Below are 15,601 nucleotides of genomic sequence, written 5' to 3'. Positions count from 1 at the left end.
CTTCCCTTGTTCTGAGGGGTGCAGGGGCAGGAGAAGGGAATATGATCTATTTGGTGCCTGGATCTTTTTTATTGCAGCTTATATTTAGTATGTCTCTTCTCCGCCAGTCAGAGTTCATCACTGGCCTAACAACCCCTAATATTTTGCTGACTCGGAAGTCACTCAGAGAGGAGTTGGCACAATGGAGTGTAATGCCACTGCTCTGCTCATCTTGTAAAACCATCGCCGTGGTATTGCGTGATAAATGAAACGAGCAAGGAAGAGGTGGCAATAAGATTGCAGCACTGCAGAAATCCCGGGGGCAGAATAAAATTGTCTATTTAGTAAGCATAGCTGTTTGGTCGAAGTACCTGGTATCATGCTGCCCTTCCCCTTTCTAAATCACTGTGATCCACATTTTCAACATTACACTCTACTCGCCAGCTTTATGGAGTGGGCTAAGTGATTCTACGACTTTGAGTATATTTCTGTTTTATTTTCCTCTACCTCTTAAGTTGTTCTCTCAGGAGACCCAGGTATGTCCCTGTGTGAGATACAAGTGTTTCCCTACTCTTAACGGGTATGACATGACTTAGCAATGCCTCGGAATAGGGAATTGTGTATTCTTAGGTGCCAGTAACCCAACAGTACACGGTTTGAATCCTCCCAGGGGAACGATGGACCCTCTCCTCCTGTGCGATCTGCTGCCTCTGAAAAGCTGCTAAAGGATCAGCTGTGTGTTGGTTCCTGACTCAGGTGCACAGCAATAACAGGAGATTAAAGAGGACATGTCTTTTTATTACCCACTATTAAAACCCAGGTCCTTAAATGGCTTGGCTTTTCCCTTTCTTCTTCCCAAAGCAGGAGCAGCTGCACATGCTGTGTGGGGCGTGGCCTTTGATGTAGGTGATATTTTGGCCAGTGTTTGGGAGTCAGCCTACTCTCACTGGTGACTTGGGGTTCCCATGTGTTGTAGGGAGCCCAGGAGCTGTTTGTTTGCAAAACAGTGACCTTCTTAAAGAATGCTTTTATCCTTATTATTTTCTTTCTCTCTCCTCCCTCCTCCCTTTCTCTCTCCTCCTTCAGTTATTCCTCCCTGCCATGTTTGTCTCCATCCGTTTCCTTCTTACCTTGCCTCTTTCTAGGTTCTCCTAATTGGACTAAGTCTACATCAGTCTTCATTATTTCCTTTCCACTCCCTCCTCCTACGAGGAAGTGTGATTAGGATTCATTAAAGCACCAAGAGAATCTACACCGTCATACCCAATTCTGGCTGTTGGGAGTCCAGCCATCACCTCGACAGAGTGCCCTCCGCACTGACTGAACAGCAGAGTCTGGAATCACAGCCCTGTGCCGATGCTGAGTGCTCATTAAATGTGAGCAGAGACGTTCGCAGAGTTTTGTTTGAGAGCGTTTCTCACTTGATTTGCCTCTCAGGCTGTTCAGATCAACCCCGTTCCTTCACTTGCCCATCGGGGAGCCTGGCTGGCTGCTTCTCTGTGAGTCCTGCTAGGCCTTATGTTGCCATGACCACCAGTGGATTGGTGAGTTGTCAAAGGCACTTACCCTGGACTCTCAGAGCCTGGAGCAGGGATGTCCTGCCCTAAGACTCCAAGTGCCTTCAAACAACCCTTGATTTGATAAGCATTGATTTTTCCCTTCACTTCACTCGAGTTGCTAAGCCTGGCTGGGCACACGGAGGCATTTGTATCTTTCTCTTTGTGTTCGATCTGCATGGGGAGTGCTGGGAATGGCTCTAAGTCACTCTTCAGATGCTCTGGTGGCAGGACTTGTTAATGCGAAAAAGGAGTTTGCCCGGGTGAAGAGATTTTTTGAAAAAAAATCAATGGGTGATTTCTAGAATTCTGTACACTCAAGGGGGAAGGGAAAAAAGGGGGACACAGTGCAGAGAGGGCTGGCCAATCCGTAACGGATGCTGTGCCCACCCTCAGATGCTTCCAGTTATTGAAGCCTCCAGAATTGCATCTTGAGTCTCCAGAGACTGCTTGGCTGTGTGGGAAGCTCTTCTTGGAGGTATTTGAAGGGAAGAAGGGGAAAGGGGTGTAGACTCAATATTCCAGATTCACAAGAAATTCCCCCAGTGCGAGCTGGGGGATAAAAGATGGGCTGGAAGGCTGGAGGGCGATCCCTCATCATCAGGGTAGCATCAGAGATTACTACCATTTTATAGAGTTTTCTTCTTTTGAGACCTAACTAAAAAAGAACGATATAACAGAATGCTTGTTCATTGCTCAATAGTTCTCCTAGCTAACATTTTTCTCTTGCCCTTTGTTTTTCTTCCCCCCCCTTGTTTGTTATTAATCACTTGTGAGAGTTAAGTGTGTATCATCAATCCTAATATTGCCAGATATCCACCTCAAATAACGTGAATTTGTGTCGGTCTTAGTGTGACTTTCTAGAGAAGAGCTGAAGCAACCTTGTGCTGGGACTTGTTACTCACTGAGCAGTTCACACACATACTCAATTCCTTGTGGCGTGGACACTCCACGTTTTCTGAAAATTATAACATCCTAATTCTCTGAGCTTTCTCCTTTCTTCTCCAAACCTGTGGTGACCTCCCCTCTTTTGTCTCTACTCCTAGTTGCAAGGAATCATGTCAGCTCCTTGTGGCTTCCCTTGTGATCAGCCTGCAGTAGGACCTCCTGGGTACAGCTGTTCAGAAGTACTATCAGCCTTCTGGTATACGAGTGAGCAGTGTGAAACTCTGGCAGCTGTGGGGCTCTATCCAGCCCTGTGAGAATCTCTGTCTTGGTAACAAAGATACACCAAATGTTGCAGAGTTTCCAGCCCAACAGTGGCGTCTCTGAGTGTCAGAGATGACAGAGGCCCAGGCTTGTGGCGTACATTACGTGATCAAGCGATGACCTTTGATACAAGAAATGAGACAAGAAATGGCACAAGCATTAAGAGTGTGCTGTATGCACACGTGACAAACTTGCCTTTGTTGATGCCTTGACTGTTATCAGTGAATTGCACCATTAATTATTTTTCAGTCCTTTTATTTAATACTGTCTAAAATATATTACAGAGGTATTTTTATGAATTTACCTTATACTGAATTTGTACTCATGCATTGTTTGCCTTAAGGGGGAAAAAAATCTGCTTTGGTAATCTCCACGGACACTTCAGCTGCTGATAAAATGTAGATGGGTTTTAAGTGGAAAAATGTTAAGCTCAAACAGCAAGATAAAAAGGATCTATGATCCTGAGCCATTGACAGTTATCTGTTATCTTTTTCAGATAAGAGAATGAGAGTGTGTATGTGTGTGGAAGTGAGAGAATTCTTCTCTGTGCCCTCTCTTGATATCTTTACCCTCAAACTCCCCTTCTATTTTATCAAGTAGCATATTCCCTTTAAATTATCCCTGTTGATAGACAACAAATCCTGGAAAGTGCAGGTGTAGGAAGGAGGGAGTAGAGACTTTCTGTTTCATTTTGTTGGATGGTGGTTTTCAGCATTATTTGGTTTCTTGTTGTTGGAATGCGTATTCTCTTCACTGTGAGTGTGACTGGACAGACCTGTGCCTCACCTCTAGGCTGTCTCTCTCATGAAGAAGCGGTCTTTCCGGAGGCTCCCTGTCCTTTTAGTGTCTGGCTCCGTGGTGGCTGATGTTGGAGAACTGAAGAAAAAAACCATTTGGTCCACGTGGAAGGGTGCAGCCCAGCAGTGATGTGGTTGGCTATCTGCAGGCTGATTGGTTAGTTAAGGGGAAGTGCTAAGGATGGCGAGACCTGCATTTTACCCTGGTGTGAAGGAAGTTAGGTATGGACATTGAAAGGGAAGAAAATGAGAATGAACTCTGTGGTATTAGCTTGGAGTTGGGGATATCTGTGAACTCCTGATATGTCGGTTCATGTTCTCCGAGAGGCAGATGGACTCAGATGTGCAGGAGAGTACACGGGAGAATCCTCGTGAGGAAGCTGAGAGGAGCTGCAGGAGGCTGGCAGTCCTGAGGCCGTGGTGCACGTCTAACCCCGGGGAGGAGGGAGAAGGGGAAAGAAGTGTGGGCAGTAGAAGTCTAAACTCAGGGCCTGTTCTAAGAAGGTTTCCATGGAGCTGATAAAGGATCTTTGAATTGCTCATCAAAGGAGTCCCAGTCTCCCCACAGAAAGCTTGCCTGGCCTGTCTCCTGTCTCAGACACTGGATGCAGCAGCTTTGGGAAACTTGGGTGGAACTGAGAGAGCAGGAATGTGTTGCAGAGCACGACCCCTGGGCCTGTCGCTTTGGCATCCTGCAGCCATTGGTCTATTCATGAACTTCCATGCATGGCTTGTGTAGGCATAGACAGGCACAGAAAGAAGCACAGATGGGGGTGGGGGGCGGTGTCGAGACTGCATGTACTGAGGGGTCTGCATCTGTCGACCAAGAGGACCTGGTTCCAGCATCAACCCACAAGCAGTGAGCATACTTAGGGCCTAGAGTGTGGCTTCTAAATACCGATTTACTCTCGAAGGAGTTGGTAGATGAGTAATTCCAGAGCTGGGAAAGACGGTGAGAGATAAACCTAGAACATCTTGTGCCTGAAAGTAAGGAAGTGCTCACAGAATGATGGGAATTTAGCCAATGGACACAGAAGCCAGATTGATGGAAATCCTCCTGGCAAAATTGGCAATTATTGGTGTGCCGACATGAACAAGAAAAGTGGACTATCTATGCCCCTTTGAATAGAATGAGAATAAATGAAGGACTTGTCTTTTTGATGAAGGATGAAAATTCCATAGTTCCAAAGTGTCTCTTCACAAATCACCAATTCATTACAATAAAGGAACGAATAACTTCCCAGTGGAGAAGCGTGGACACTGCACTGAGGGATCGGAGTCGGCAGCATGTCCTAGGAGTCGGAAGGGGCAGGCAGCGCCAGTGTGTGATACTGTTGCCAGAGCGTCCTGACTTGCTTCTCATGGCTAAGAAGCACCAGACCATCGGACATTGAGAGACAGTCTGCAGAATAAGTGGTCTTTGCTCTTCAAAAGTGTCAAGAGCCTTCACTGAAATAAAATAAAATAAAAATACATACATACATACATAAATTGATTAAATACATAAATAAAATAAAATAAATAAAGTGTCAGGGGCCACGAAGGTCACAAACTGAAGGGCTGTTCCAGCCTGGAGAGACCTAGCATCTCACTGATTCCAACCTAGAGCTGGCTGGGACAGGTGACAAAATGTGATGAGCAATTGTAGATTGTTCTGGCATCTCTCCTGTGGGTCTTACCTATGAAAAGGACAAAACCCTGCGCAGTCCTGCACTGTCTTGGTGATTCAAGCCCATCTTGTGGCTCCTGTGTTAGTGCATCCATTGAGGGGTTCCCCGAGCCGCAGCTTATCAGTCATGCCAGCCTTTCCTGGCAGTAGAGTCTTCCTGGTGGGGTGTGCAAAGTTAAAGAAGACCAAGGCTTGGTTTGTGGGTTAGGTAATGTTGCTGTTATGTGCCATCGAGTCGCCTGTGACTCATAGCAACATAGCAACTCATACAACAGCCCTAAACCCCGCCCTATTCTGTGCCAATCTCACTATCTCCAACACACCTACCCCTGTTTCCCCAGTCACTGAATCATTCCCTCTCATTGAGGGTCTTCCTCTCCTGCATGACCCTCCCAAGCATGACGTCCCTCTTTAAGGACCGGTCTCTCCTTACAACATATCCAAAGTATGTCAGACGAAGCTTCAGAATCCTTGCCTCCAAGGAGCAGCCCGGCCTCACCCTCTCCAGGACAAACCTGGAAAACCCTCGTTTTCTTAGTAGTCCATAGTATATTCAATACTCTTCTCTAACACCACAGCTCAAAGGCATCAATTCTCCTTCTATCCTCCCTAGTCATTGTCCAGCTCCGGGTTATGTAATAGCGATGCGTAAATTCAGATGGATGTTTAATATATAGGAAACTATTCTGACGTGCGCTAAAATACCTACCTGGATTGATAATGCAGCGGTTAACTCTCAAATGATTCTTGGAAGAGGTTTGGGGGAGTGGTTCTTTGTAAGACACATAACTTTTTTTTTTTAATTTTTATTGTATTATTTTTACGTGTACCATCAAATCAGATCTGACTGGTACAGGAGATTGCTCCCTCCTTCTCCAGCAGAGCATCTGGTGGATTTGAACCGCGTACCTCTGGGATTGCAGTGCAGCGTCTTGCCACTAGGCCACCAGAGCTCCCTGACACATAACATTTTTGTAAGTTTAGATTGAGAGTTAACTGTTCTTGCACACACACACTCACACACAAGCAAACAGCAGACTAATCTGAGCAATTTGGGGTACCGCTCTTCTCCAAGTTATCAATATGATGTTTGTACTTTGAGCAATGGTTTGGTTGGGGTGTCCAGGAAGGATAAAAATCTGTGGTCTGTTGTTGTTATCGGTTGCCATTGAGTGATGTACGACTCCTCGTAATCTTGTGAACAACAGATCTGAACCCTGTCCTATCCTGTGTCATCCTCCAAATCTCTGACACACTCAAAGCCATTGCAGCAGTCACTGTCAGTCCAGCTGCTTGAGGATCTTCCTCTCTCTTGTTGACATTCCACCTGTCTAAGCATGATGTCTGTCTCCAGGGAACAACCTCTCTCCTAACAGCATGCCCAAAGCATGTGAGATGAAGCTTGACCATCCTTGCCTCTCAGAAGCACTCTGGTTGCCCTCTCTCTAAGACATATGTGTGTGTTATTTTGGTAGTCCGTGGGATATTTAGTACTCTTCTCCAGCACCACAATTCAAAGGCATTGATTATTCTCCTATCATTCTTAATCATTGTCCAGCTCTCAAATGCATAGCAGGTGATTGGAAAAACTATGACTTGAATCAGGCACAGCCTTTAAACTGACATCATTGCCCTTTTGGACTTTGGAGAGGCCTTCACTGCTGACTCTTCTGTGCTGTACATTTCCTGATCTCATGACTGCTGGTACCATGGAGAAATGGAAATCTGTGTATCCTCCCCTCTATGATGAATGCCTTTTCCCCATGTGGGCTGAACAAGGTATTGCTTAGTTTCAAAGACATAGTGAGGCTGTATTAGCATACAATCTGCTGCCTTTACAGAGGGGGGAGTGGGAGATAGCAACTGGTTGTAGACCCTTTGTAATAAGCTCTGTGTGAGAGCTGTGTCTTATCTAAGGGAAACTGCTCTCCTCCCAATAAAATGCAAGCAGCTCCTTACCATTGAGTTAGAACCAACTCAGAGATGTCCCTCCACTCAGTTTCTGAGGCTGTAAATCGCACGAGAGGAGACTGCCAATCTGTTTTTCCTCAGATCCCCTTGTGGATTCAGGCAACAGGGATTGGGTCTTTGAATTAGCAGTGCAGCTCCCTACATGCTGCACCACCAGAGCACCTTTCTTTCCTCATAGTCTCTTACTCTCCTTTTACAGAAGCCATTTCAGTCCCAGCATTAATTCTCTTTGTATTTCCAGCTGGTACAGAGAGATGACTTCCTGTTAAGAGGTCCAAGCCTGTTAGCCCCCTTTTTACGTGCTGATTGTGAATTAGCCATTCGCATCAGACATGTGTAATTGGATGAGAATTACTGATACACTCAAGAAAGCAGAACTTATAAATTTGTTTAAAGCTGCATAATATCATGGCCCACAGTTTAATACTGTCTCCTCTTACTGGGCATCTGATGAGCACGCTGGTGTCCAACGCTGAGCTGGCTTTGGCTAAGGGGGAAAAATCTCCTGACCTTTCATTAGCCGCCAAGAGAAATGAAGGAGACCCTGAAGCACATGGAGCTGGGCTAATTCCATCCCGTGTCCCTTCCACAGGCTTTGATAATGGGAAAGAGAAAGATAGACGCAGGTAAACCATGCAGAAGGGTTTTGCCCTTAATTCTCTGCTGAGCAAGCTTGGCTTAAAATATACTTAAAATACTAAATAAGGTTGTCAGGTTGTATTCCTACCACAATCAGGTGGTTTCTTGATACACTGCATTAAAAAAAAAAAATTAAGATGTATTAAAGCAAAATTAAAAGAATGTACCATAATCTGGCCAAATATGTTAAATTATATTTATTTATTTATTTATCTTGAATGAAAGAAACGATCCAATGATTTTAAAAACAAAAAAAACCAAAACCCCACACCCCAAAGTGTCTTGCTTGGAGGTACCTTTCCTGGCCCTAAGCACGAAGATAGAGACCCCTTGCCCTCTCAGAGCTCACACCTCAGCAGAGAAGGTAGATGGTGGATCAGTCATTACATTACCCTGGGAGGAATTGTCACAGGGGAGCGCTCCTCTGCAAGAACACACACAGGATGGGATTCTCAGGGGCCTGGCACTTAGTAAGTGCCCAATAAACAACGGTTGTTACTGATTCGTGTGTGTTTACTAGCCTGACTCTAAGCACCAGCGCCTTAACGCTCCCTCCAGAGGAAATCTGCAATTACGGAAAAGGCAGCTAAGAGAGCCCTGTTGAGCCTCTCAGCTTTGAGGATGGGAGGGAAGGCAGTCGGGTGGAGTGAGCCGGAGTCTCGGGCCTGGGGAACCTCGTGATGACAGGCCTAACTCAACTTGTTTGTTGATGTTTTGCTGATCCGGTAAAGAGGGAAGGAACATCAGAGGCCGTGAAAAGGCGAGAGAGTGGGCCCTTGGTGCTCGGTTGGCCATGGGGCCAGCATGGGAGTCCACTTAAGTGGCATCTGCAGGAGTGGATCAAGAAGACATCTGCGTGTTGGCGAGGTGCCCCCGGCTTGCCATTCAGAAGCCTTCCTGTGTGCTTTTTCTGGGCCCACTCGGCCATCACTGCACTCACCTCTCGATCCTGTGCACTGACTGTCAAATGTCAGTCCTCGGGAATTCAAAATGCAACAGCAAATATGTCTTTGTACCTTTGGCATTTCAAATCACAGAGACATCTTCACCTGTCAGACGTGGAGTTGTCCGCCCGCCCACTCCTCTGCCTTCTCTCTAGCTTCTTGGTAGATGCAGCCTCTCACGTGCCGTGTTGGGCCTCCTGGGTAACACCAGTCGTTAAATCCTCCCCGGACATCAGTATATACATCTGCTGGTTCATGGCGGTTGCCTTCCCCAGCTCTGTGATAATGGCAGTGTTTGCCAGCACACTTCTGCGGTGACTCAGGAGACGAGGTGGCCAGCAAAGCAGCCTCTTTGTGGGAGTGGATTTTGAGAAGTGCTAATTCTGTGGTGCTTTGGAGATATTAATATCGTGCTGGCAGAAGATAAACAGGCAGCAGAGGGGCACATAATGAGAAGAGAATCAGCCGCCGCATCCTTGCCTGCTTTCCCTACCCGCACGTGGTTTTTTCTTCTTCTCCCCCCAAAAAATGCTACGTCCTTCTGGGTTTTGATAACTAGATTCCTAAAGTGGCTTAAGCATGCACACAGACTAGTTAGTTCAGCTCCCAGCACCTCCAGAGTGCTAATCTCTGAGAATTGCCAGGGTGTTAAGAGTTAACTCCATTTTCAGACCGCACTAAGCATAGCATATGGTACAGTAGCCTCTTGCTTACTGTTCTCCCTCCCTGAAGGGCAGCCAACCAGATGGTTTGAGTGGGGCCTTTGGTGTAATTATGACAGACACAAAGAAAGACATAACCACCACTCTTCCTCCATCAGATCATATGCCTCTCATTTTCCAGCGTTTGCTACCATAAAATATTGAAAATTTCTCCTTACTGTTTGCCTCCCATCACAGGTCCTTTCTTAGGTCTGGAGAGAACACACGCGTGTGTGTCCTTACTGACACGCACCCTTTGCAGTGCTCTCTCTGTTCACTGTGGTACCTTTCATGTTCCCAAGTGGAGAAGTTTCCTTAAGCCAGTGACAGAAAGCGGACTCAGTGGGGCAGCTGCCGTGACCAGGAACCCAATCAGAGCTTTTTTCCTGTCGTTTCTTTGCAGCGTCGCTACAAACCAGTCACCTCAGTGCCTGGGCCTTTTCCTCACTTGCTCCCCACCCTCCAGTTGTGCATTTATTCATTCATCACCTTCTCTATGTCCCCTCTGGGCGGGAGACCTGCTGTCAGGAATCTGGTGGGAAGCGCTTTGAGGGTTGTGTTGAACCAATGTGTTTTTTTTTTTACATGGCTCAACCAGAATAAGACATTTTCTAGTTGTGGAACAGACTAGAAAGGAGATTTTGAGAAATGTAGGTCATGCTTTTATGTGTTTGGTTTTTATCTGTGTTCCTGATATTTTAGAGTAGACTTTTCTTGAGGGTAGTGACTTGTTTATAACATTCTGTAAATAGCCTGGTCTAATGTGAGCCTTTTGCAGATATTTTGTGCTTGGATTTATGTATGGATTGATATAGCATCTGATGGCACTAGGCAGAAGAATGCTGAGCCAGGGAACTTGGTTATTCACCCTTCTATTTGGATTTCTAGCCTAGCAAGCCCCTGGCCTTGAAATCCTTGGCGTCTTTCCCCACCCCTGCCAAGAGCTGGTGAGACCTTCAGGTGCCCACTGTCATCCTTTCTGTTGGCTGAGCCCCACACGACCCCCCTTGCTCACTGACCTGTCCTTTCCATTGCAGAAACATTGCGGAGGCTCTCGTCAGCAAAGGCCTGGCCACGGTGATCAGATACCGGCAGGACGATGACCAGAGATCCTCGCACTATGATGAGCTGCTTGCTGCCGAGGCCAGGTGAGAGCACGGGAACCTGAGGGAAGACGGGAACGCGTGACCCCTTTGGTTCTCTGCCCCGAGCACAGTGTGCTGGGAAGTCACACAATGAGAAGGCGTGCGTCCTTTGGTTATTCCCGTTTTCCCCTTGAAGAGAAGAGGGACACACTTTACACTTGCTCTGTAATGTTACTTAAGTGCAGCTGGGCCTCCATTTTTCTGTGAAATCTGTACAATAGGTCAGTGTTAGCTGGCCTCTTTCCTTGTACATGTTAGGAAGTGAATTAGTGGATGAGAAAGCGCCACATGAGAGCCCTTCGTGGTCACCACCACGGTCATCATCTCAAGGTACAGCCGGGGACGCGTGCCGCTGTGGGCCACACCATCCATTGCCTCTGTTTCTTGCCTCTAGAAGCCTCTTTGCCCAGCCCCTCCCATTTGCCACCTCTGGACCTCTTGTCATGTACAGAGGAAATGAAAACATTTATTACGAAACGAGTTTGGTTTCCCACTTCAGACAGCTGGCAGGGGAGCGTTTGAGAAGCCCTGTGACATTTTACGTTTGCCCTTCATCCCTGTGGCGGGTCGCCCCAAGGACACGCATGCTGCTCGGTGTTTGCCGCTGACACTCCTCAGGGCTCTTACTGCAGGAGACTTCTGTCACTTCGTGGTGCTGGGGGTTGAGTGAGACCCAGCTCCCCAGGGAACAGAGCAAGAACCTCGCTGCTGTTGCAGAACTGATTGCCTGGCATGCTGCGTGGACCCACACATTCTCCACATCATCGCCGGGCCTCCTCAGTTCTCCCGTGACCTCGGCCATTCACATCTGGAAGTTTAGTAGTTGCCATTCAGCGTACGAGTGAGTGTCGGCACATGTTATTTAAACTCAGCTTCAGAGTCTACCATTCAGGTCGGTTATCCTTGCTCTTTGGCCCAGAACATTGCCCTGACATGTGACATTTACCTCTAACTCCATGTCACACCGTGATGGATGGAGCATCTGTGGAACGCCACGCCAAATGTCAGGGGAGAGCCCTGTCTGTCAGGCCACGGGGGCATGTTGGACTCTTCTCTGTGGGCTGTTCCCGGGAGGCTCTGCTTGGGACCCAGTTGTGGAGTGCCGGGAGAACACTGGCCACTGGGGCTCAGGCTCATTAATGGCCAGGAAAGCAGAGGTGGGATGCGTGGATTGTAGCTGGTGTTTATCTTCACCGTCCCTCAGTCCACTGCATTCTTCCTCGCAGACGGGGACATTAGCCTTGATTATCATTACACCGGGCAGGCAGAAAGAACTCCTAATCGCCGGTGGTTTTTTCCCCCATTATTAAAGTGCTTTGCCATCTCCCAGCTCCTCCGCAGAACGGGCACATTCCCCCACTGTACTTGAAGCAGAATTAAGGGGTGAGTGCAGAGGCCATGGGCCACCTGAGCTGCCAGTAAACGGAAGGGAAGCTGTACAACATCTGGCTGGAGCCCTTTGACAGCACAGTGGGATGTTACAGTCCTATTTTCCACCCTGAGTTCACTCTTCCATTAGTGAATATTTAATTCTGACAGGCAGGTCAGCATGGAAATAATTTGCAAAACTCCTCCAGAAAGTGAAGCCAGCCTATGCTTTTTGTTTCATTATTATTATTATTATTATGCTGTTAGAAATAGCTGTGTTGTGTTATAATGTTTAATGAGTATGCATAGATATTTGAGTTTTTTAAGTTCTCGTTTTTAAGACGACAACAGCCTTTTTAGTGCTCATTCAGAGCTGAAGGAGAGTAACGAGATGCTTGGCACTAATGCCGCGAGCTGCCTGGAGATAATGAGGTTCAGACGTTGTCTTCAGACTCATGGTGGAAAATCGGCTGCAGAGTCATTGCCCTGTTGCAGGTCAAGTAAAGGAAGAGAGATGAACCCCTTTCCAAGCCTGGGCGGACTGCCAGAAGCCGTCTGGACCACGGCCTGAGAGAAATCGGCCCAGGACGGGTCAGTGCTTTCTCCCCTGGAGCAGCGGTGGCTCCGAGCCCTGGGCTAGAGGCGTGGTGCTCTCTTCTAGAAGCCAACGCCCCAGTCAAGTGAAGCTGGATCCAGAAAGAGGCAGAACATTTGCTGAGTAGGAAGGGTGGTCAGTCTGTGGGCAAGCAGAACGTGACCAGTAGGAAAGGTGGTCCGTGGCAAGCAGAACTTGACCAGTGCAGAGTGACCATTTCTTGGAGAATGACGATGGTGACCACCGGGTTTAGGACGTCTTGGGTCTGATGTTGAGCCCCGCTTTCTCCATGGTCCACACTCCACCCCGCTCCCTTCATCTTCTGTGACTTCTGTCATGTTACAGCACGTCAGACCTTTCTATTTGCTGCATGGACTCCTTCTCCTGCCTGTCTCTTGTGTAGTATCTGAGTTAGGGGTTGTTTCGCCCTGGATAAATTAGCTCTATTTTTTTGCAGTTGAACTCTGCCTCGTGATTTTATGGCTCTGTCAATGTGGTTCCTCCACCTCCCAGCTTAGCGTCCTCTGTAGATCTCATTAGTGAGCTGTTTACTCCTTCCCTGGGCCCTGCAGAGAACCCCTACACAGGAGTGACTTTAGCGTTGACCCCAAATCTCTCACCGCCTGGACTGTCACTTAGCTGCCTTTTGTTTATCATTCTCCAGCTACTTTTTAATCTTCAGTGATTCTGTACTGAACCAAGCCAATTTGAATTAATTTCCCAAGTAAAATTTCTTGAGTTGCTGTATCTAATGTGTTAGCAAAGGCCAAATTAATGTCATCTGCCACGTCGACACCGCTCCTCCTCAACTCGAGCTGAGGACAGGTAGATAGGGTAACCTTGCTCGACCAAACCCCTTAGGTCCTCCCATCGGAGGTGTCCATTCCAGCAGATGGCTTTGTCCTTGACTCCATCCCTGTGTTTCCCTGTTCTCGCCAGGGCTCTCACCAGTGGTCCCAGAGCTCTTCCATTGACTGCTTTCGCGAGCGTTGCTCGGCCGTTAATCCTTTTAGAGGAACATTGTAAGCTTTGGGAAAGGGCAGCCTGTTAACTCGTCTGACTTGTGGGGTCAGTGCTGCTGCCTGCCCGGGAGTTGATGAGCTTTCTCTGGGCTCTGCCGGCGAGGCTTCCTTCCGAGGGGGTATGAACTGCCAACCTTTCTGAGATGCTTCCGAAGGGAGCTCAGGATGAGCGCTGAGAGCGTGATGTGAGGCAGTTAGGAGAGCAGGTAAGACAGAAAAGGAAAGAAGACAACCAGTTTGCAGTTGGCTCTTGGCTTCTCGGCGGGGCCGCTTGCCAGCTCTAAACCCGTACGTAGCTGTGCGCTTTGCTGGCCCTCCCGAGGGCAGTTCGTACGTAGCTGTGCGCTTTGCTGGCCCTCCCGAGGGCCGTTCACCCTGTATCATTCGAGCCGCCCTTATGATGCCTCCAATGCAGCACACATTCCTGGCAAGTCACATCTCTTTCGTTTAAAGAATAAGCACACCCCAAATTCCCAAAAGGTGGCCTTTCTTCTGGTTCGCTGCCTGTCATCAGCTGCTCCCTCCCTCGCTACCTCGTGTCCTGCAAGATAAGATTTTGGCTTTTTTTTCACGCACTCTCCAGCCTTGCTTCCTCCTGATATGGGCCCAGGGTTCTCAGAGCTCCACTGTGTATCCCCTGTATTTTCACTACAAAAAGATGTGGGTGAGGCTGGCCCACCCTTGTTGGTGGCTCTCCTGAGTTGGTCTCCCTTTCTGGGGCTCTGCTGGGGTCCCTGTGGGGTGTGCCACAGCCTTTCTTTCCTCCACCATCCCTACTTCTCTCCTCGTATTGGCTTCTCAATGTGTCCCGTTCTCCTCTTTCTCCAGTATCTTCAGGGGGCTGGCCTGAGAGGAAATCTTTCTGAGGTTTTTCCAAAATATTGAATTATTATTAAACTCTTTCTTTTTTTAATTTCCCACGTGCTCTACCCCATGCATCTGTCATAACCTACTTCACTTGAAAGAAAGACTGTGATCCCTACAGTGTCAGAGGTTTTGCAGGTGAGCTCCCATTGCACACCTCTGGACACTAAAAAATTGGGGGTGACTAGTTGGAGTCACATTCCAGCCTGTCTGTGTGCCACGTTCTCTGTAGGCACCCTATCATGGGACATGTAATCTCTGCCTTCTTTGAAGCCACCAGGAAGCTTATCTGTAAAGGTAATAATACATTAAGAATTCCTAGAAACTGGCTTACTGCAGAAAAACACATCCACAGTGGTGTTGGTTCAGAAACCGAAGCGTCATTCCTTTAAGGCATCTTCTAATTCTGAGATTGTGATATTTCAAGGTAGGATGTATATATTCAGGAAAGAAACCGATGCCCCAGCTTGTCTGTGGGAAAGCAATTGTATTGAACAGTCTAGTGTCTGGGCAGATTTAAATGCATTTAGATTCATTCTGGACATACATAATGAGGTTAGGGTTATCTCGGGAGAAGAGAAAAGGGCAGGCTGGCGCTTATCTCCTGGTGTGCATTCTGCTTCTTGCCCAGCTCTGTGCAGACTCAGAAACCTTGTAGCGCTGTCCTCTGCCGTGGAGAGGCTTGCCCGAACCTGCCCACGTCTCACCAGCCTTGGCTCGCACTGCTCCCAGGTCCCCGGGGACTCTTTTCAATGTCTCCTTTCTTTCAAAAACAAAACTAGCACTCCTGTCTGGCTGACTTCTACATCCCTTCTCCAGGCCTCATAAGCATCAGTCCACCGCTAAAGTCCTATCAAATGTCTCGGGGTTTGCTTTTGTTGGGTTTTTTTCCCTCTCTTTCTACTCAGTGTGGTTGACAGTGCCCGCCTGTTGTAAACTGCTCTCTGCTTGAGCCCCTAGGCAATCTGCTGGCACTTCCATCATGGACTGATAAAAGTGCTCTGAACTTGGTAACTCTTTCCATCCTAGACCAGTATCAGTCAGTGTTCAAACGGAAGCGGGGCTTTCTGTTTTGTTTTTCCTTGTATGAGTCTTTTAAAAAAATATATATGGGAGGCTAGAGAGAAAAAGAGTGAGCTCTG

General features: G+C 47.7%; 1 protein-coding gene across 1 annotated transcript in view; it reads left to right on the top strand.

The window, feature by feature from the left end:
* The window catches only part of SND1 (staphylococcal nuclease and tudor domain containing 1), a 531,942-nt gene that overhangs the window by 300,680 nt on the left and 215,661 nt on the right, over positions 1 to 15,601 (top strand). Inside the window, exon 13 of the mRNA XM_006896072.1 lies at positions 10,503 to 10,613. Coding sequence (XP_006896134.1) covers positions 10,503 to 10,613 — 111 coding nt within the window. The remainder of the gene's footprint in view (positions 1 to 10,502; positions 10,614 to 15,601) is intronic.

The sequence above is a fragment of the Elephantulus edwardii genome, unplaced genomic scaffold, assembly GCF_000299155.1.
Source record: "Elephantulus edwardii isolate Elephantulus edwardi_28Jun2011 unplaced genomic scaffold, EleEdw1.0 scaffold00181, whole genome shotgun sequence".
In the NCBI taxonomy this organism is placed as follows: Eukaryota; Metazoa; Chordata; class Mammalia; order Macroscelidea; family Macroscelididae; genus Elephantulus; species Elephantulus edwardii.
The sequence above is the reverse complement of the archived record's forward strand: the minus strand, read 5'-3'. Positions and strand labels throughout refer to the sequence as shown.